General features: G+C 36.2%; 1 protein-coding gene across 2 annotated transcripts in view; it reads left to right on the top strand.

Annotated features, from left to right (window-relative positions):
• The window catches only part of col27a1b (collagen, type XXVII, alpha 1b), a 79195-nt gene extending 56264 nt beyond the window's left edge, over positions 1–22931 (top strand). Inside the window, exons 29-61 of one of the 2 annotated variants that reach the window (XM_052557044.1) lie at positions 3716–3769; positions 4363–4407; positions 4731–4775; positions 4884–4937; positions 6490–6543; positions 6989–7042; positions 7218–7271; positions 8264–8317; positions 8443–8550; positions 9058–9111; positions 9251–9358; positions 9690–9743; positions 11413–11466; positions 12824–12880; positions 13262–13315; positions 13421–13474; positions 13875–13928; positions 14046–14099; positions 14170–14277; positions 14390–14497; positions 14616–14723; positions 15124–15177; positions 15949–16011; positions 16105–16158; positions 16255–16290; positions 16400–16417; positions 16525–16560; positions 16682–16708; positions 18172–18237; positions 18425–18593; positions 18710–18819; positions 19016–19234; positions 21158–22931. In XM_052557044.1, the coding sequence (XP_052413004.1) occupies positions 3716–3769; positions 4363–4407; positions 4731–4775; positions 4884–4937; positions 6490–6543; positions 6989–7042; positions 7218–7271; positions 8264–8317; positions 8443–8550; positions 9058–9111; positions 9251–9358; positions 9690–9743; positions 11413–11466; positions 12824–12880; positions 13262–13315; positions 13421–13474; positions 13875–13928; positions 14046–14099; positions 14170–14277; positions 14390–14497; positions 14616–14723; positions 15124–15177; positions 15949–16011; positions 16105–16158; positions 16255–16290; positions 16400–16417; positions 16525–16560; positions 16682–16708; positions 18172–18237; positions 18425–18593; positions 18710–18819; positions 19016–19234; positions 21158–21304 (2388 nt within the window). In that variant the 3' untranslated portion in view covers positions 21305–22931. Of the gene's footprint in view, positions 1–3715; positions 3770–4362; positions 4408–4730; positions 4776–4883; positions 4938–6489; positions 6544–6988; positions 7043–7217; positions 7272–8263; positions 8318–8442; positions 8551–9057; positions 9112–9250; positions 9359–9689; positions 9744–11412; positions 11467–12823; positions 12881–13261; positions 13316–13420; positions 13475–13874; positions 13929–14045; positions 14100–14169; positions 14278–14389; positions 14498–14615; positions 14724–15123; positions 15178–15948; positions 16012–16087; positions 16159–16254; positions 16291–16399; positions 16418–16524; positions 16561–16681; positions 16709–18171; positions 18238–18424; positions 18594–18709; positions 18820–19015; positions 19235–21157 lie in introns of those variants that run through there. The other variant, XM_052557045.1, reaches the window with a different exon arrangement.

The following is a 22931-nucleotide window of genomic DNA, read 5'->3' as shown; positions in this document are numbered from 1 at the left end:
ATTCTGTGCTAGTGTTATGGGTGCGGGTAAACCGAAGGCTTGAATCAAGGGCAATCATCGCAAAAGACGCCATTGAGCACAAAAGAACCGGTGAACCGTTTTCTTCAACCAGTTTATTGAATCGAACTGTCCGAAAGAACTACTGGTGATCCGAACACCGATGCAACCAGTTCTTGACTTGTGAACGAGTCAGTCTATTGTTCATTATCTGACTCGGCTCGGTGTTCATCTTCACAGCAGTTCAGTCAGTGTACTGTTTGAGTTCATGCATTACTTTGGGATTTTGGTTTGTTTGAACTCAGAGGGAGTGTCAGCCACATAAAAAAAAAGTTAACATCTTAAGACATTTGTGGATTAATGCGTATTAGAGATGTGAAATGTTTAAAACGATTCAGTTCGATTTGATGAACTGAATGATTCGTTCGCGAACCGGATATCCAGACTGCTTTGATTTGAACTCTCTCTCACAACAGACACGGAAGAGAAGACAATGCTGAATAAAGTCGTCGTTTTTGCTATTTTTGGACCAAAATGTATTTTCGATGCTTCAAAAAATTCTAACAGACTCTCTGATGTCACATGGACTACTTTGATGATGTTTTTCTTACCTTTCTGGACATGGACAGTATACCGTACACACAGCTTCAATGGAGGGACTGAGAGCTCTCGGACTAAATCTAAAATATCTTAAACTGTTTTCCGAAGATAAAAGGAGGTCTTACATGTTTGGACCAGCATAAGGGTGAGTTATTAATGACATAATTTTTATTTTTGGGTGAAATAACCCTTTAAAGATTCAAAGAAAGCACTAATTCCTAGAAAGAAATAGCAATGAAGCTTGGTGTCGATGACACAGAGTAATGCAAAAAGCGACTCAGATAAACATCCGAGACAAGTTCTTTTGTATTACATTATTCTTTTGTTGACAATATTGTGACCATTGTTGCCCGTTTCACACCTAGATTGCCTACACTTCATAATTTCATAGTTGTTGTGTTAAAGCTGCACTAGGTAACTTTTGTAAAAATATATTTTTTACATATTTGTTAAACCTGTCATTATGTCCTGACAGTAGAATATGAGACAGATAATCTGTGAAAAAATCAAGCTCCTCTGGCTCCTCCCAGTGGTCCTATTGCCATTTGCAGAAATACATCGCTCCTGTAAGAAACAACCAATCAGAGCTGCGGTCCGTAACTTTGTTTGTGTTAAAAATGTAGAAAAATGTATATAATAAGTGACTATACCATGAATCCATTTTCCAAACCGTGTTTTTAGCTTGTCCTGAATCACTAGGGTACACCTATAATAAGTGTTTATATTCTGACAATTTTAGATTGCTTCGGGGGTACCGCGGTGGAGTAACCTTTGTGATTCTTCATAGACATAAAAAGAGAGAAGTAGATCCAGCTACAATGTTCTTCCGCAAGACGCAAGCAGTTCTGTTTATTAACCGCTAGAGCGTCAAAAGTTACCGACTGCAGCTTTAAGGGGATATGCGCAAACATCGCAAGTTTTGTTTACATTAATCTACACCCCCCCCCTCCAGCAGTGCGGGTGTGAAGGGAATGTTTGGAAACAGTATACCGTCGCGTTTTCATACTTCTTTTTGCCCCCAAACGAAGAACGAAAATGAACTTTGTTTGAAGTATACCGGGGCCTTTAGGTTAACCTTATCCAATAGCTTGCACAGCCTAGATGAAAAGAGCACTTGAGTATTATTATTTTAGTTTGTTTAAACGTTGTTTCTATTTCTTTGCAATAACCTGCATTGATATATTGTTCACAGTAAGACTAGGAACAAAGTTAATAGGGTCCACTATGATTAAGTGTGGACATTTGCATTGAAGCTTCACTCATAATGAATTTCACATAAGTTCATGTTGTATAATGTGTTAATACAATCTGCAATAGCTTTCTAGCTTCCCGTCTTTACTCGCATCACAAAAACACATTTCATGAACTTAATTTACCATTACAAATGAAACATTAATCCTTCAACAAACAAAAGATGAAAGGCAGTTAGGACTGAATTACCACTGATGGAAAACGTGGAGGTCTGGGATTTGAGCCTTGTCATTTTCAAAATGCTCAGTTCTGTTAGTTCCCACAGACAGATCCATTTATCTCGCTGCTCTTTAGAGACCAATATTCATGTAATTTACTGAAGAATAGAAAGTCTTCTCACCTCACAGTCAAATTAAAAATAGTTTGAAATATTGATCATAAAGTGAAAAGTTCATGGGGCATTCTGTCAGATCAACTCAAATGTTTAAAACTTCCTAGACATTCAAGTCCTTGAAAGTTTGTATTTGTGAGTAAGGAAGCTGTAATTGCAGCATTGCAAGATGGTAATGTACCTTTCTTACAATACAGAAAGATTCTATAAATGATGAAAGAATGCACATTAGGTGTTTTTGCTTTATTTTTTTATTTAATTTATGCTGGTGGTGTTAATTGAACTCACTATACTGTTGTATTTTGTACATGCAATTTAGTTTCGTTTTAAAAGCAGCTTGTCTTATTGTAAATAACAATTGTAGAGCATTCTAATCAGCTTAACAAAGCAACACTGATAACCAATAAAGTGATTTTTAGTGATATCAGTCTTCTAATCAAAATCAGAGAATGTTCAGGAAACCAGTCGTAGGTTTTGCAGTTCAATTTGGTGATGCTTATGGTGTAAAAAATACATTTTTACCATTTATAAAAAACTTTTTAATTTTTATAATAAGATAGCAATAACTATATAAGCATCAAATTCAAAGAAAAATGGGTTACACTTTATTTTAAGGTCTCCTTGTTACAGTGTAACTATACCACATTTAAGTACTCAGTAATATTAATTAACTGCATGTACTTAATATTAGGGTTAGGGTTTGGCTTAGGGTTACTTGTATGTAAATATGCATTATCTATTGTTGTTATAATAGTAATTTTGTAACAAGGAAACCTTAAAATAAAGTGTTACAGAAAAATGCTTTCGTTGAAAATCTACAAACCATTGCCACTGAAACAAGGACAGGACTTTTATTTAGAATAAGGATTCAGATTCTGAGGTTTTATTTTGACTTCCTTTTTATAATATAAGTTTCTGTCCAGGCCTGATTCCAATCAGTCCAAATGTTGTCATTAGCCCCTGAAAGGTCAAAGGTTTGCTGAATGACATCAGATCACAAGAACAGAGGCAGCAGTGTGGCACTGGCCCTCAAAAGGAGCACCACACGTCTGTTCTTCAGCAGGAGCCACAGCCATTGCAGCCATCATAATATGCCCATTGATCACTGTTTCCACCTTCCAGACAAAGAAATCCCTCAAAGTCAGAGATCACCCAGCTGTGGCTCTACATTTTTCATAAGCCTTATGAGTCATCACAATGGAAATATAATGGCAGCTTTCCATTTTACTGTGACTGAACTTCCTTGATGTGAAAGGCTAATGTTTCACAGAAGTTTTTAGGCTAATGCTGTATTCATTGAGGTTTTTGCCCCTGGTGTGCTGGAGATTTGACCCATTCACAACCATACGTAATATAAACTACTTTGACATATATAGGTTTGATATATATGATAGTAAACGTGTTCTCTTGACCCGGAGTATTACCACTGATGTCTTTGTTTGTACAAGTGTGCCATCTGCTGTTTTTCATTGTATTTTTTACACCCAAATGTGTTTGCTCCATGATGCCAGTTCCATCTCTCTATATTCTACACAGGGTGCGACGGGCTCAGATGGACCAGTCGGAGACCAAGGAGTGATGGGAATGAAGGTGAAATATTCAGCAATGGTTCTAGTAGAGCTAAGTTCCTGCATGATATCTTACAGTCATCATACTGATTAAAAGATAGTCCTAAACTTTCATCAGTAATAGTCACCTTTTTGTACTAAAGACATTATTTTTCCTTGTTTTCACTATTGTTTATAAGTACAGTTAGGGCTGCATATGATTCATTTGATATTAATCTTCACTGGCAGGTTGATATTGAGATCTTGAAACATTTAGCTTAGTAATTGTTTGCAATTGTATCCTCGTGAGATGTCAGTAACTCCAAAATGTAGTGAATGGTGTTTGTTGAGAGCGGCGTAGTAATGCTATGCTATTTTTCAAGATGAAGTACTCGATTTCCTCCATGCTGGCATGCACCTCATTTTCCCTACCACAGAACAAAACAACATATGAAACACATCTAAATTGTCAGCACAACATTTTATCAACCTTACAATCCTGGAAACAGGGTGCATTGAAGGTTGTCTCAAAACATTTCCAAAATACTTGGTTTTGGTTTGATCAAACAGTATAAAGAATATTTAGATTTTGGTTGTTGCAATGGAAAATAGTTGGTGACTGTGCTCTTTCTGCAGGGTCCTGAAGGCCCACTGGGAAAACAAGGCTTCAATGGACAAATGGTAAAATTAGAGTTCTATTTGTTTTACAGGCCTATCTCTTAAATTTTGACACTGTCAAAAAAATAAATAAGTAAAAATTGTGCAAAAATTGTGCCTTTAGGTGTACAACAGCGTGTCACTGGGGCAGTGTCCTCAAAAGGGACACCTTTGTACCTTGTACCTAATGCCCAAAGGGTGCATATTTGTACCTTACAGTAGTTATATGTACCCTTAAGATAGTAATATATACTTAGGGTACTACCATGCATCTTTTAAGGGTAAAGAACTGGGAACTGCCCCAATGACCAGATGCAGAGACACTGAGATTCTTTCTTGTGTAATAGGGTAAAATTGGTGAAACTGGTGAAACCGGACCAACTGGATTTCCTGTAAGTAACTGATTGTTTAAAAAACATTTTCAAAAGTTTAAAAAAAATGGAAAAAAGTTTATAATATATATAATTTTTTTTAAGTAAATATGTACATCCATTTTCTAGGGTGTTCAAGGGCCAACAGGACCTCCTGGCGCAAAGGGCATCTTAGGAGAACCTGTAAGTACATCATTCATATATAATGAATGAGGGTTTGGACTGTCAAGCTCCAAAACAGCAAAAAACCACCATTAAATGTTTATGAAGCAGTCAATTTTTTCCTTTGAATTTCAGACTGAAATTTAAGCCTTTAATAACTGGCTATGTTCTCTTCCACTGTTCAGATCCGATTAAAATGGTACTATTGCATGTGGCATATCGGATTTGATGATGTCAGTGTGATGTGACAACTAATGGCAGCATTTATTCTTGAGTAAAAGAATCTCAAACATAAAAGAAAAAAAAAAGCACTTAATTTTATCCATCTGGAAATGAGTGATTTGTGATAAGTTACTGTTCCGTACCAGAACGGAGCCATGTTTGGAAAAGAGTTTGCAAAAACAAGGCCTGAATAGCTATTTGGCTAAGGGTTAATATTATTAAATGGTCTGGAAAGTAGCAAATAGGTTGTTGAATGAAATAGTTTTGGTGCCCATTGACTTCCATTGTTTGAACAGAAACTAAGGCATTTCTCAAAATATCTTCTTTTGTTTTAGTCATATTTAAATAAATCTATAAAATCACATCAAACTTTGCTTAAAAAAATACAGAGATGATGTGCCAGTCCACATTAAATGACAATGATAAATATGAGGTAAACATATGCCACTGTCGAAAAGTTCGGGGGCAGTAGGATTTTTCAAAATGTTTTTTTAAGAAATCACCAAGGCAAATGTTTGTTTAAATACAGTAAAAGCCATAATATTGTGAAATATTATAGTTTAATTTATTCCTGTAATTCCTGTGATGTGACTCCAGTCTTCAGTGTCACATGATCCTCTAGAAATATGCTGATATAATGCTCAGTAAACATTATTATCAGGGACGAAAAAAGTTGGGCAGCTTACGTATTTTCCGGACTATAAGTCGAACTATATATATATATAGAACTCGATATATATATATAGTCAGGTGCGACTTATTTATCAAAATTAATTTGAGATGAACCGAGAGAAATGAACCAAGAGAAAACATTACCGTCTCCAGCTGCCAGAGGGAGCTCTATGTTGCTCAGTGCTCTTGTAGTCTATACTGAAGACATAGAGCGCCCTCTGGCGGCTGTAGACTGTAATGTTTTCTCTTGGTTCTTGGTTCTAAATAAATGCGACTTATAGTCCAGTGCGACTTTAATATGTTTTTTTCCTCGTAATGACGTATTTTGGACTGATGCGACTTATAGTCCGAAAAATACGGTACTAAAAAGTGGAAAGCACAAAAAAGTATTTTTTCATTGATTATCAAAAAGAATAGCATTTATTTGAAATTGAACTCTTTTGTAACTATATATATATATATATATATATATATATATATATATATATATATATATATATATATATATAAATAAACTATAAATAAAAAAATTCCCTTCTTTTTGATTAGTGTAACAAATCTAAACACAATTGTTCAAAAAAATTGGACTTGAGTGCAATCTTTTGAACACCAGTGTTCAGATTTGTATCATTGTTTCAGTAGCTGATATGACAGCCATATGTTTTCTGTCTCTAAACAGGGTCCTCAAGGGCCATCGGGAGTATTAGGTCCATTGGGTGAGACTGGAGCAGTGGTAAGATTCTTGCCGTAATATTCAGATATGTGTTGATATTTTATATTGTACTTCCAGCATTATTAGATCAGTTGTCTATTTTTCCAGCTCTTTCCAGCTGCGGTTATTTCTTATTGTACCCCTCTGTCCTATTATTCTCTTACTTTTTTGCTAAACAATTCTATTTATGCCCTAATTTAGCCAATGCCAGATTATTTGTGGTTCCTGTATACAATTACAATGTCCTCAGGTGGCACTAGAAAACACTTAGCTTGGCTTTGTCAATTAAAATACTTTAACGAATGAAACCAAATAAGAGACAGATTTTGTCCCACATTGTCCCTTTGTTTCTAATTACCTTTCTATTATTCCCACATGTTTTCTTAGCTGTGAGGGACCAAAGACTGTAATAAGATACAGAAATTGAAACAGTCCGAGTTCATTAGTTTCCTGGTTTGTTTGACAGGGTTTACCTGGGAAGGATGGGGAGCGAGGCTTACCAGGTGAACCAGGAGAGAAGGTGAAACACCTGCTGTGTTTTCTTATCCTGTACATTTTACTGAATGCTGATTTGTAATGATGTCATGTCAAAAATGTACCATAGTGAGGCTACTGTGGTCATATGCAGATGTTTTATACAAAGCACAAATTAATTATGCTGAAATTAGTTTTAACTTTTTTTCCACACTTTTTAGGGAGCTGATGGATCTCCTGGGAATGTGGGAGAGCAAGGCTGGATTGGACCTCGAGTAGGTTCATTTGCTAGGTGTAATAGTCTTTATTCACTGTCAGTTCAGTGGGTTTTACTGTTGAATACCTCAGTCTCAATCATTCAGTCGCTGAGGCGCTTATGTGCTATTATTAAATGTGCTTAATTATATTGAATGTGTGCTTCAAATCTTAAAAGTAGATTTTGCATACATAAAATACATTATACACAGCATTGTACATTATAAAAAATGTTTTAATAATCTTATTGTGCTTGAAAGAAGTACACTTATTTTACAAATGTTATATTTGTACAAATTTATTACAAATCTGTAATTGCAGTTTTATTTAAAGATTCATTTAAGTCCTGCTGCAGTGGGTCAGAAAAGCTCTTGAAATTTTAGCTAATTGAATTGAGTTTAAATACATTTAAATTATAATACATTATTATAGATACGCAATATACAATGGAGCTATGCGATGTAGAGAATGAAATACAAATAATACAATTTAAAAATTAATGCTAAAAGAAACAGGCAAGCAGTGCAATGATTTTAACACCAGGGTTATATGATCTAATTTACACGTGCCTGTGAGAATTCTTGCAGCCGCATTTTGGACCATCTGCAATCCGTCTTAAATTTTAATTTGAGCTCAATAATATAGAGAGTTGCAGTAATCTAATCTCAAAACCATAAATGCATGAATAACCTTTTCCAAATCTTTCTGGGATAAAAATGGCTTAATCTTAGAGATCATCCTCAAGTTTCATCATTCTGATGATTTCATTGATCTGTTTGTCAAAAATATATTATTTCCATAACAAGTGATCTTTTTAAAAGTATGACTAAAGTGTACTTCTTTTTCACAAGGGATGGTTTATTACATGCAACCTAGAAACTCAACACATTTGTCCTTCACAGCTTTGTTTTCATTTGTGTCAAGCTAAATATGGCATCTACCCTGATTAAAGTCCACATTTGAGTCTTTTTAAAGTAGTTCAGTGAATTTTTTTAATGAAGTTCTTGTTCAGGGCGACCCTGGGCTTGATGGGGAGGCTGGTCTGAGTGGCCCTGATGGAGCTAAGGTCCGAAAAATACCAAATACATTTTTTTTTAAATGTTTATTTAAAAATGTTTAAACATGTATTTAAAAATGTTAGTAGACATTATGTTTGTTTGCTTAAGATTCAATGGGTGTTGTTGTCTCTAGGGTGAAAAGGGTGACATTGGTATGGAAGGAGAAACAGGTGAAAAAGGAGCCATCGGATTTAAAGGGACAGAAGGCCGTGTCGGAGATCCTGGCTTGACAGGTGTCAAGGTGCGAAATCAAAGATCATTTTGTCAAGGTTTTCATGTGTATCACACCCATAGTGCTATTGATTTTGTGGATTTATCAGTGAAAATTAAATAGTTGAGATATTTTGCTGAGTATTCAATTCTAAAAAAATAAATAAAACAAAAATAAATAAAACTGCCTGCTGAAAAAAATAAATAGTATTAACAATTTTTCTTTGTTTCATCTAGTCAGGCTGGTTTGGTTTGCCATATTTTATTTGTAGAAAGTTTTGGATAAGCTTTGAACTGGATTCAGCAGTTTCTCAGCTGGACTGGTGTAAACCGTTTCACTCTAGAGCACTTTATTGCTCATAGTACATGCTTTAAGGTTTTGTTGAAGACAAAGTGATGTTGGATGACAGCAGAGACAAACTACACCTCCTTGTGGTAGTTCTGAATGATTAAAGCCATTAGTCACACTGAATGTGTTCATTCAGAGATGTCTCTCAATTCATTTTTGCAGTGTGTCAACTCTGTAATGTAATTTCAGGGCCCTGAGGGCAAGCCTGGAAAAACTGGTGAGAGGGGAAAACCAGGAGAGAAGGTATTTCATTTATGACATTTTAGTTTACATGGTTAGCCGTCACTACTCTCTCGTCAGTACCTATTATCAGATATCAATGTGTGTGTGTGTGTGTGTATGTCCATATGTAGAGTATAAATGATGCTTCATTTCATTTCAGGGCAGCAAAGGTCACCAGGGTCACCTTGGCGAGACTGGACCAATGGGAGAACAAGCTGCCATGGGTTTCATCGGGCCAAAAGGAAGCAGAGGAACTACTGGGTTTATGGTTAAAAAATAAAAAATAAATGTTTTTAAACGTTCAACGTTATTAGCAAACCGAAACGACTTAAGGTCCATTGATTACAAAGGTCTAATGATGTCACTGAAAGAAGAAATATATAATTACAGATGCTTTTCTCTGAAATAGCCTTTCCTTTGCCAGAGATATATTTTAACCATCTTGTATTACAAAATTTACAAACCACAGAAAATGCTGATACTTATGTTATTATACACAAAAGAAAATGTAACGTTTAATTGTGTTTCGTTTAGGCAAAAATTGAGTTTCTGATTATGCTATCTGAAGCTAACTCTGATCCCATGGTTATCATTTTCAGGGCACTCCGGGAAAAATGGGTCAGCATGGAGAACCAGGTTTAGTGGGATATGAAGTAAGTTTTGTTTAACAGACATCCCTTATAAGACTTTATTTTACCTTAGCACAAAAATGGTACAAAATCAAAACAGCTGCTCTACTTTATGTGAATTTCTAAAAGGGGTCATATAATGCTTTTTAATGATCATTATTAAGTGTATTTGGTGTAACAGAATATGTTGACATGCTTTAAAGTAAAAAAAAAAAAACCACTTTATTTTTTAAATACTGTACATTATTGTAGGTCATCTATGCTCCGCCTCACTCAAAGTCCCTCCTTCCGACAAGCACAATCTGCTCTGATTGGCCATATGACCCAGTGCATTGTGATTGGCCAGTCACTCGTCAGCCATGTTATACCCCTTTCCATAATAGCAAGCTTCATCTTTCAAAATAAATGTAATGACAATTAATAATGTCCTTAGTTTAACCGTCAGTTCAAGCCGAAAGGGGAACAGGGTCACATGACAGAAACAGTGATGAAGCTCGTATGTGTTTACAGTACACAATCCAGGGACGGTTGAGACAGCTGACTCCACTGTGTGACCGTCTCTCTCTCTCTCTCTCTCACACACACACACACACACACACAATGCACAAAACCCAGCATTTAATCATTCAACAGCAAATACTTAAACTAATAACAAAACATACTTCCAGTAGCTGAGTCAGAAGTGCCAGGTTGTCATAGCAAAGGTAGAATTACCTTCTCTCCTGGGTTCACGAAACGGTCATCCATAAAATGCGTTGCTGTTCTGTTGTAAGTAATCTTAAAGATTCCTAAATGCATCTACTTTCTGAAGGCCAGATAAAGTGCTTTTGCTTATGCCTAGATACACACAGCATCTCCCTGACATGGCTGCTTCAACACTAACTGTGGTTACTGAAACCATGTCTTCTTTCTTTGCATGAACATTTGGGCGGCATTACGCAAATATTGCCACATAGTGACGTAGACATGTGGGGGGGTGTTTGAATGAGCCGTTTTAGGGGGGCATGGCCAAGTCTTAACTATCACGACACAGAGGCAGGATGCAAGTGCAAGGCAATTTAATGACAAGATATATAATAGGTCAGACAAACAGACTACAATGAATAATGAAACACAGATGGAGATTGGCGACGATCACAAGCTCTGATGATGGATGACGCAGGGTGATCCAGTTCTGTAATCCCAGTGAAGTTGCTCATGATTCCGGTGCAGGGAACAAGAAGACATGACGAAGAATAACAGGGGGAATCCACGATCCAACACAGCCAGGGGAACAGAACGGAACACAGGGAAGAACCAAATGATCTGACAACATGAAACACCAGTTACTGCACTTGAATAGACACACACAATGGGACGCAGGTGGTGCTTTAATCAGACGTGATCAAGGACCACGCCCACAGACCCACACCTGCACACTAAACAAGCCGAGAGAGAGACAGCGAATTCATGAACCGTGACATTAACTTTGATAAAGAATATCTCTTTGGTTTTGAGACTTTAGTCTTTGCATCTTTACAGATCTCCACAAGCACCAAGAGCTTGTAATACTCCAAAAAGAAAGGAAATTTTGAAATCGCATCGTATGACCCCTTTAATTTACTAAGGCTTGTTAGAGTTAGTTACCTGTCTTTAAGCATTCAATTGGTTCCATACTCCACTATTTCTTCTTTTATTTCCTCATTTATTGCAGGGTCATCAAGGACCACAAGGTCCACTGGGATCCCCAGGACCAAAAGGTGACAAGGTAAAAAATGAAAAGGCCTTATAACCAGAAGGTCATTTAGCAGTGTTCTTTGTATTTGTATAACAAAAACAAACAGTCTTTTTCCAAAAATCCAAATTAATTTGGAAATTAATGTAACCTTAGCATATCCATAGCACAAGGTCAAATTTATGCCAGATTGAAAAATCCAGAAATAGGGCTGGGACAACGCGTCAAGGTCATCGATGACATCGACGCAAAAAATACGTAGTCGCAAAATATGCGCATCGATTCGTCGACCTGTTTTTATTTCTCTAAAAAACGTTTGCAAAACGTTTACCTTATGTGCACTGAATATACGCGATGGCCGGATCAACATTCTGTACAACGTTATATAACCAATCCAGGGGTTTTTCTGCATTGATCTTTTTTTTGGCGGCTGTCAAAGCCTTATTTGATCAGTGAGTGATGTAGAATAGAATGACTGCTGCACCTGACAGGGCGTGTAAGAGAGAGAGCCCCGGTTGCCCGAGCACAATCACAGTCTTCAAACAACACGAGCGCTTCTTGCTCTCTCTCTCCCTTGTGCATATTAATCAAAATCATTAAACACGAGAGAAAAAGGGCGAAACACCAAAGTTTCACGCGCGCTCGCGCGCTAACAGTCTTCAAACTACACTAGCGCTGTCTTGCTCTCTCTCTCTCCCTCGTGCATATTAACCAAAATCATTAGACATGATAGAAAAAGGGCGGAACAAAAAAGTTTCACGTGGAGCATTCGGATATTTTTTTTTTCTCCATGACAGGCTGCTGGCTCCCACTGTTAGTTTTTATTTTTACTTTTATTTTTTTTGGAAAAGCACTATCTTGTATTAGCTTAAAGCCCTCAAGTTTACATTGGTTACTGTATTCTTTCAATTGCTCTAAACAAGTATTTTGGGTGGCCTTGTTTATTGAATGCTAGACATCAAGTTGTTGTTATTTTCATCTGAAAGAAGAACTTTTTTTCAATAAGCTAGGCCCCATGTGTTCAGTAAACTTGTTTCAGTAAGCTATGTGTTTTCAAGGCTTCAAGGTTTTAATAAATGCTATCTCTATACAAGTGCAAAGTAATGCATTCTTAGTCAGTCTTTTATTTTGTAATTTTAAGAGCAATAAACATATATTGCAATGTTAAGGAATTCATGTTTTTTTCATTCAGATATGTAAATCAACATGTATAAATTGTTAGTAGTCAATTAATGGGGAGACAATCGAAATCGAATCGGTCTGAAAAAAATAATCGTTAGATTAATCGATGCATCGAAAAAATAATCGCTAGATTAATCGTTTAAAAAATAATCGTTTATCCCAGCCCTATCCAGAAATCAATACTGAAATGAATTTCTATGCTTTTCAGGGAGAGCCAGGTGAAGACGGGAAGGTTGAAGGTCAACCTGGTCCTTTAGGTGACATCGTGAGTCAGTCCACTTGATTTATAACACATTTTTGCGTTGTTTTATACAAATTCTGGATGCCAACCAACACAGTAAAAAGGTTTCTGTGATTAGTAGTAAAACTCCATCACATGCTTTCAGATGGAGTGGCATTTAGTACACAGAGCCGTAGATCACGGACAAGCTACGCAATATCGTGTTCATAATTGAATGCGATTCATCTGTGATAATGAATGTGATATTGCGTAACTACAGCTTCATGTATTAAATGCTGCTCTATTTGATTTACTACTTATCACAGAACCGGCTTTACTGACGAGATGCACATGATAATGGCATGGAATTTATCGTGCAGCCCTATGGCAGCCTGATCAATGTGTTTGGATTTCACTTGGGTTTAGGGACCTGTTGGCAACAGAGGAGAAAGGGGACAGCCAGGTGACCCTGGATACCCAGTGAGTTTTGATTTTAGAAATATATTTTTTAGACAATTCCAAAATAGATCACTAATTAAATATACATTCTATGTCAATTTCGAATCTCGATTTGCAAATCTCAAGGGTCATGAAGGTGTTCGCGGGGAAAGAGGAAACCCAGGGGCTCCTGGACTCCCTGTGAGTGTATCTACCAACAATGACATCTTTCTGCTGTTATAGTTTTATTCATATTTTCAGTTACATTTTATTCTTGTATTTTTTGGTGATTTTGTTGTGTATTTTTGTCATTTTAATTTTTTTATTAGTTTTTAAATATATCTGTAATTTTTTTATGAAGTTTTAGTTTATTTAGTTCATTTATTTAGTTACTTAAACTAAAGTTAAATGAAAAATGTTGCCTTGGCAAATACCTCAAAAAAATAAATCTAGTACATTCTGTACTATGTTTATTTCATTAAAAGTAATCAAAGTATTTTTTATGATTTTAGTTTTCATTTTAATTAATAATAACCCTGCTTTAAGCTGAGCTATAAAATATATATTTTCGTCATCTTATTTTCTTTGTCTTTAACCACAGGGAAATGCAGGACCAAAAGGTTTTCCAGGGCCTAAAGAATCTAAAGGCAATAAAGTAAGACTTTACCAAGACAAACATATTGTGGATTTTGTTTTGTTTAAATAATGCACAAATATGGCTTCTATTTCAAACCATACAATATCCATTTCCAAGTGAATAACTGTTTTTTAGGGTGCAAAAGGCAAAAATGGTCCACGTGGTGAATCTGGAAATCGAGGCTCGGCTGTAAGTTTTTCTCACATCATAACAGAACCTAAAGCTGATGTTAATATAAACAGTTGTGTTTCTCTCATAGGGTCCTGTTGGTCTCCCTGGCCCCAGAGGAGTTGTTGGTCGTGAGGGTCTTGAGGGTGACCCTGGGGTAGAAGGAGCCCTTGGGAAAGATGGAGTTAAAGGAATGCCAGTAAGACAATGAATGTAATTCTCAATGTTTTCAATGTAACACTTGAAATCGCCCAGGTGTGTTTTGTTGTTTGTGATGTTTTGGTTTGTTTTTTCCCTGTTATTCACATTAGGGTGAGCATGGAAGCGATGGGGAGGTTGGTCTGCCTGGAAAACCAGGTCCTCAAGGAAACCCAGGTGCACCAGGTCTGCCAGGAATTCAAGGCTCTTTTGGCCCAAAGGTACCTTGCTTGTATGCATACATGGTTAACTCTTTTTATGTTTGTGTGTCATCATTCTCTCCATCTGTAACAGTATTAGCTGGTTTTAGCTGAAATATTTCTCGATGTTCTGACTTAGGGTGAAAGGGGCATCCCTGGCCAAACTGGAGCTCCAGGCAAAAGAGGATTTAATGGGGGAATGGGATTTCCTGGAAAACAGGGTGACCGAGGGGTCAAAGGGCAACCTGTAAATATTGCTTGATCCATTCCAAATATGAAAAACACACCAATGAATGGATCTTTAGTTATTTTAGTCCAGAATCATTCTAGTAACGTTTCTTATTATAATCATTATTGAAAACAGTTGCATTGTTTTATACATGTAGAAACCGTAAATATAAATGCGTTATAAATGTCTCATTTGATCTGTTACATTTGATCCATTTATTTGCATCTTTGCTGTATGAAAGTATTAATTTGGAATTAAACTTTCTAAATGGTAGTTTACAGTCTATTTAACAGTTGATGAATAAATGATAATATATTTGTTTAACAAATCCTGAAGAATAATTTCATATTCTATTCTACTACTGATATCGGTTTATATTTTTTCATCTATTTATCGTCAGTTTATTTTTTTTTTTTAGGGTGATACTGGTGAACAGGGATTTCCTGGAGTTCTTGGAATATTTGGACCAAAGGTAAACTTTCTTCTTCCACCACCGTCAGCATATACAGTACGGAAAGTCAACTTATCAAATGATGATCAAAACGTATCCTGTTTGCTTTAATGTAATTGAATGATTAATATAATTGTCTTATTATGAATGATTAATCTAAATATTCTAAATAAAAAAAGTCTTCACAATCTTTCTTAAAAAGGTAATCATTTCCTCCATGTCATTTTTTAACTGGTGTTACCAGGCCCATCTTAAACTGCTATATAGAGTATATTTGTTCTAGGTAAATATCCTGTTTTACATGGCAATTTCGCATTATAGAAGAAAAATGGTTTCTTCTGTATTCTGAGGATATTCAAATGAATTACTGTTTTACCAAAACTATCAAAGAGACTGATAGATGCAATAATTACAACACAGATCGAACCTGTTTAAGTTTTTAGGTTTTTAATAATATGTAATGATGCTTACATTAAGTAGATCAGTGAATGGTCTTGTGATTAATAAACAGTATAAATTGAAAGGAAAGTGTGCCTTTATAAAATATGCCAAAATCCAATTAATCAGGCAAGCAGTTATTGATTACTTTAATGCTAAGCCTTGAAGTCAACAGTGCAAACTGGCATTTCATTACAGCTGTACAGGCACTATAGCTTAAGATGAAAAATAGTGTCTTTAAGCAGCTTTAAGAGAGCTAGTCAGACAATATAACCAAGCAAAAGCTGTGGTGTAATGATTTTCTGATATTGTAAGGCCAATCAGTTATGACCAAAGTGTTTCTGTCATTCACAGGGGCCTCCCGGAGACCTTGGCCCAGTGGGTATCCAGGGCCCAAAGGGTCCTCATGGTTTAATGGTAAGTACCATAGTGAGCACTGTCCTGAAAACCTGATTGAGATGGATGAAGAGTTCTTGATCAGCAACTACTGTAGGTGTTTCTTCTTTTAAGGGTATGCAAGGAGCCATCGGACCTGTTGGTATCATTGGTCCCAGTGGTAACCCAGTATGTATGACATGAGTCACTTAAGGAAGCTTGATGGTGGTTTTTAATTAGGTGCATACTCTGAAAAACACCCTTTTCTTCCTCTCTTTGTATTAGGGACCACAAGGAGACAAAGGAAATAGAGGGGAAATGGTAAGAATCTAGCGGGAACAAATTCGGGGTGATTTCCAACTGAATTCATGGTTGCAAAGGGTTACCTACTAAAAATTTAATTTTATGTTTCTCCTTTTATTTTCAACAGGGTGTTCAGGGACCCAGGGTATGTTTCCCCAAATGCCCTTCAAACTTACTAGCCTTTTTACATTTGGATGAATTAAGTGGTACTATTTAACCAACATAAATAAAATTATTTTCCTTCTCCACTAGGGACTTCCAGGTCCTCGTGGACCACCTGGACCTCCAGTAAGAAGTCTTGAGGCATTTTAACAACCATGTGAACAGTATGTTTCATGCTTGAGTTGCATTTAGCTGAAGCTGATTGTAATCAACGCTTTCTGTTTCTTTATCTCTCTTTGGTTTATAGGGGCTTCCTGGTGTATCTTTTTCACATGTAAGTATGCCTTGTATTGTACAGTAGGTGGCCAATCAGAGTGCGCCTTCTACTGCTATGAGTGCCGCCGCGGCTGCAAAGTGCATTTGCAACTTTTGAATGCTGAGTGGCACTTTAACCACAAGTTATCATTTACTTGCTTTTATACAGTCTAAATTAAACCATTAAAAACAATGCAGCCATATTTAAATGCAGGATGTATATTATTTCTTAAAATACAAGAAATTGTTCCGTGGCGTGGATGATGCTGAATGTGATGCGCAATTATTATTCTTATTTGTCTACATATTTTATCTTCATTACAAATCTTTTTTGGTTTCATTTTTTATAATTGCATGTAGAAAATAATTAACTTTGTAATGCATATGCAAAATGTGAAACTGCAATCTTATTCGCAGTCTGTAGCATTTTATAATTATTTGTACAAGACACGAGCAAAATAAAAAAAAATTGGGGGGTAAATAAGTGCTGCCAGTTGCGGAGCAAAACACAAAACTGTGACATTTCCTTTCCTGACACGCTTTACAGCAGCATGAAAACCAGCAATGCATATACTGTTCTTTCTTCCCAGCAACTCACCAAAATAAAAGCTTGCTGACTTTAGGTTTGAAAATGTATATAATAAATAAAACTGAAAGAAAAAAGAAAAAAGTTGAAGGGATAGTTCACCCAAAAATGAAAATTATTTAATTAATTACTCACCCTCATGGCATTCCAAACCTGTAAGACGTTTGTTCATCTTTGGAACACAAATAAAGATATTTTTGAAATCCGAGAGCTCTCTGACCCTGCATAGACAGCAATGCAACTACCACGATCGAGGCACAGAAACATAGGAAGGACATCATTAAAATGTTTAGTGACATCAGACATCAAAGTGACATCAGTGGTTCAACTGTAATTTTATGAAGCTATATGAGAATACTTTTTGTGCGCCAAGAAAACTAAAATAACAACAACAGTCAACAATTCTCATCACCCTAGGGCACCATTTTGTGCTTTTCCTGCATGTATACATGCATGCCTGGTACACTGAAATAAAGTGCAATACTATAATTACTGTTGTTTACTACAATTTAAAAAAAAAAAAATTAAGGTACACTTCCAAAAATGATTTAAAAACCTGTCCTGAATTTTACTGGTTATTTCATCATATAAAACGACCAACCAATGCAAAAATTGCTCTTTATACTTGACCGCTTGTCTACTTACATTACATACTGTATTTCCATTGTTTTTTACTGAAGTGTAAAAGCTGTCATTAAGACCACAGGTGTGTGTAGATTTTTTTAAAATACAGTTACTGTCCACCAATGATAAAATAAAAACAACAACACCTACATGACAGCTGATACATCACATATTATGAATTGATTAAACGTGATCTAATACACTTTTTTTATATTAAAATCAGTTTACTTTCAACTTCCTTGACGTCCCTGCTCTACTTTGTCATCTCTTAGGAAAATGAGGCTCTTGGTGCTGCTTTACATGTTGTTGTGGATTCCCGCTCTACTTTACGGTCCGAGGTAAGTGCCAACCATCTTCAACATACTTTTAATTTAATTTGAATGCATAAACAATCATAAATTACAGACATTTGTTTTTATACATTTTATACAGTCAATTTCATGGCATCAATTAAAGGTTAGATAAGGAACATTAACATTATGTCAGGACATCATAGACATGACTTTGCTTCATCCCAATCTACAGATGTATGAAGACACTGAGCTTCTAATGCTGGACCAGGGAACCCAGATCTTTAAGACTCTTCACTACCTCAGCACTCTAATCCACAGCATCAGGAATCCTCTGGGAACACAGGAGAATCCTGCCAGAATGTGCAGAGATCTGTTTGAATGCGAGCACAGGTTGAACGACGGTGAGACATTTCTAAGACATTATTATTGTAAATTTACTTGTTTTATCACTGAAGCTACATCAACACCACCAATTATGGACTCATTCATTTTGTTTTTATTTTGTATTTAACTAAAGGCACTTATTGGATAGATCCTAACCTGGGCTGCTCTTCTGACAATATTGAAGTGACCTGCAACTTCACGAGTGGAGGTCAAACCTGCCTTAAGCCAGTCGCTGTTTCCAAGGTCTGTAAAGCTGACAACTAGCCATTATGAGTGACATTATGAGCAGGATTGCACTGAATCTGCAGAATACTGATATCTGTTCAATTTAAATGTCCATAATTCAGCAAACTCTGCTTTCCTGCCCATTCCTTTACAAAATAGTTCAGTGAAAATATCAAGATTTCTTCTCTTTAATGTGGTTATTTCCTTCCTGAAGTTGGAGATTGGAGTTAGTCTGATCCAGATGAACTTCATCCACCTCCTGAGCTCTGAAGCTGTGCAGATCATCACCATTCACTGCCTGAACGTCTCTGTTTGGGCAGCAGGGGACTCCGAAACACCTTCCTCTAGTGCGGTGTACTTTAAAGCCTGGAACGGACAGATAATCGAGTCTGGGGGATTCATCGAGCCTGAGCTGATAAAGGATGATTGCTGGGTATGCCTAAAGTTATATTCAAAAAACACTCTTGTTTTTTAGTGAATAACTTTTTATTTATTGTGTAGCTCAGGACTCCCAAACAGGGGTTTGTGAGCTAATAAAAAAACTAATAATTAATTATAGCAAATGTAAAATTAAAACAACTATAGTCTGATGCACTGTGTGTTTCTGTCACGATCGGTGATACAGGAAACCACAGAGAAAGAACCAATTGCGAGCATGTTTTTATTAAGGGGTAATCCAAGGAGAATAAACAGTCCAGGGGCCCGTTCTTCGTACGTCGCTAACTCAGTTAGCTGGATTTGATTGTTGACGATTTAGCATGATCTTAGATCATTTGGTTCTTCGAAATAGCAACAGGTCTGTAAGATTAAACCTGCTCGGGAGCAGCTTATTTCATGTAAACAGGATTAGATCGCTTCTTTTCAACCAGAAATGATACTCAAAATATGCCTGCTACCACCGCTACTTTATTACAAGAGTATCGTATTGATCCAGGGACAATAATTTAAAATAATAAACATTAAAAAATTTATTTAAAAATAATATAAAAATGCTGTGTAGTCCATATAGACACAGCCAGTTTTACTCACTGAAATATTTATTTGTCATAAAATTATTACTTCATAATTGTATTAGAGTCTTACACACATGCTCTACAGATAATAGAGTCGTGCATTATGTTGAGTGATGACTGCTATTATAAGAGTGTTTTGATGGAGCGCCGGAGATGCAGATAACATGATATTGACCCTTAAGAAACTTTCATTAATGCTCTCACGTAACAAATCTGTCCAAATATAAAATGAAATGAATAGATAATTTCTACATTGAAATAAAAATGTAAAGACTGCACAACTATTATAAATTGCGAATCTAAATAATTGGGAATCATGAAAAAAATTCTAATAAAATAAAAACATGTATCTATTATCTGTCTCATGTATCTATTATCATATTTATGTAGTTTTGTTTGCTTGGCTGTTTCCTTATAAAAGTCCAGAAATTTGTCAAGTTTTTCGTCAGGTGTCGTTTTAAATTATATGACGTCATTACATCACTGTTTTGTTACCAGCCAATCGCTGCACTGCTGATCATGGTTTCGAGTATCGATACATATCCCCTTTTAAGCCAACACATGAAGGCGCAATTATCTCAGATAACTCAATCCAGAGATACTAATCATACACAACAGGTGTGTTGGAAGAACCCAATTAGCCGGATCATGATTAGCATGATCATATCATCTTGGATGTGTCATTTGATCTCGGATGTAATAAGCGACGTACAAAGAACAGGCCCCAGGCATGAGTCGAAAACCAGAAGAGCAATCCAAACATAAACAAAACAAGAACACAAGGCAAAGGCAAGACTGAAAGACGGACATGAATTCACAAGGACTCCGTGACACATACTAAGACAGACCGGGTTAAATACACAAGGAGAGGCAAACGCTAATGGGAAACTGACAGAGTGTGATGATTAGTAATTAGTGACAGCTGGGTGCAATAATTAAGCAGGGACGTGAGGAATGTGATTAATGAAGTGACAGACACCGTGGGAGAAGAGGACATCTAGTGGACACCCAGGGAACACCACCCAGACACTGTGACAGTTTCAGAGTGAAGCCTGGCACTGTGTTATGATACAGTGTTTTCATAAACTGCTAAATCTGTCCACGTGCTGCAAATTTAACATTAGCATTTGGGAACGCAACGTGCACTATTCTTTACTTTAATTGCACACATAATTGAACTTCTAACAATTTTACAGCTTTTCACCAGTATTTCACCAGAATTAGTATTGTAACTTTTTTTTGATTGATGCTGTTTGGCAATGTAAAAAACAAAACATTTACCCGTCATTATTAGGATACCTCATTATCACAACTAAATGCTTCCACTCTTTCTGTCCTCTCAGATCACAGATGGCCGATGGCATCAGACACAGTTCATTTTCCAGACAGAAGACCCAAACTTACTGCCTATTGTGGAGGTCTACAACTTGCCCAGCACAAAATCTGGCTCACATTACCACCTTGAAGTCGGCACTGTGTGCTTTTTATAAAGAAAGCAACCATGAAAGCCTTAAATACCCCGATCAGCAGCCATTACAGAGCCTCTCTGTGGCCTAGAGGCCAACAAGACTGTACATCTCCTCTCAAGCATGGACTGCAGCCTTTAAACATGAGAAAAGCGGGAACTAGAGCAGCTTCGGAGAAAACAAGACTTCCTATGCGAGCAGCTCGGGATGACAGATTCTTTCTTTTCAGAGCTGTTTTTTTCAGATTGGAAACAAGGCCTGGATATGTGGTTAGAGGTGCTTCTTAAACTCTAATAGAAGTCTTAATTTATTCATAGTTGTGTTTTTCCCACGTGATCCACATGGACAAGGAACAATTAAGACATTTATTTTTCAATGAAGTACTTCTTTTGTATTCTACAGTTATACATGATCGTGTATTTATACCTGTACATGTGTGTTTGTATATTTTCTGTAAAGTGCAATAGAGAATGAACAGATTTTTTGTTTCTAAAGATGAATCTTCTGTTTGGCTGTTCTAGGTAATTGAGGTTTACTGTCACTTAAATCATTCATTCAGGTTCATTGTTGTGTGTACTTGTGTATACCAGCAGGTCTGTTGTTAAAGCCTCAGATAACCAACATGCATACAAAAACACACATATGCGTTCATTCATCGCCAGAATATGAGTCGAGGGGAATCCAGACTTGAAAAGCAACATGTAAACGTCTACCTCCCATATCTTATTTTTTGGTATTTTGGGGCCGTAAAAGAATTCACATGCATTTATCTCCTGTGGTTAGATTTTTGTTTCTCTCAAATGTTTTTAACTTATGTGCCTTTTAGACTTAAAAAGGGAATATTTATGTATACATTTTTAAAACGGAAAAGTTTTTTTTCAGCCAAACATATTTCTAACCCTTTATCTTCTAGTATGCCCTGTTTGAACATTAAAGGCACAAGAATTATATTATTATAGCAGACATGGTGTTAAAAGTGCTTTATATCACTCGACTGTAGGTCTTTGAATCATTAAGTACATATATGCATTTCCATAAGCCCTATCTGACTGCAGAAGTAATTGTTTGACATGGTCTGTGTCATAATTACTGATTTTTGTATGTCTTTGTTAAGGTGCGTGTGCAAAGCTGAATGTTGCAGTTAGAAACTGCAAATCCAATGTGTAATAAGGAGTTGTTGATCAAAATGAGAACACTAGAATCTTCCACTATATTGGGTCTGTTATGAAAGACTTGGACGTCATGGTAAGTTAATTATAACAGTGGCTGTGACCAAAAAGAGTTCTGTTTGATATCCTTGTGAAATATATCTGTTGTTTTGATCAATACTGCCAGGAGCCATCTTATCTTGCCAAAGGAGGTTGTTAAATATCTGTTCTTTCTATGTGTACATTTGAGGTCTTGCTGTAATGCATGTTCTATCATTTCAGAGCGAACAAAGAAAGAAAGGTGGATATTCTTCAATTAATGTTTTTATGGTCAAACATTACCTCCAAAAACAGCAAACACCAAAGAACAACGATTTCAGTGTTGTATGAATTAAATCATTGATACCACAGAAACAGACAGTCTTTATATCTCTCTGCCTAACTAAAGTTCTTGTTTTTTGGCCATTTCCGTGTGTCATTTAAATAAAGAAATTACAAAAACA

The sequence above is a fragment of the Carassius gibelio genome, chromosome B5 (genome assembly GCF_023724105.1).
Source record: "Carassius gibelio isolate Cgi1373 ecotype wild population from Czech Republic chromosome B5, carGib1.2-hapl.c, whole genome shotgun sequence".
Lineage (NCBI taxonomy): Eukaryota > Metazoa > Chordata > Actinopteri > Cypriniformes > Cyprinidae > Carassius > Carassius gibelio.
This window is presented reverse-complemented; position numbering and strand designations above follow the sequence as displayed.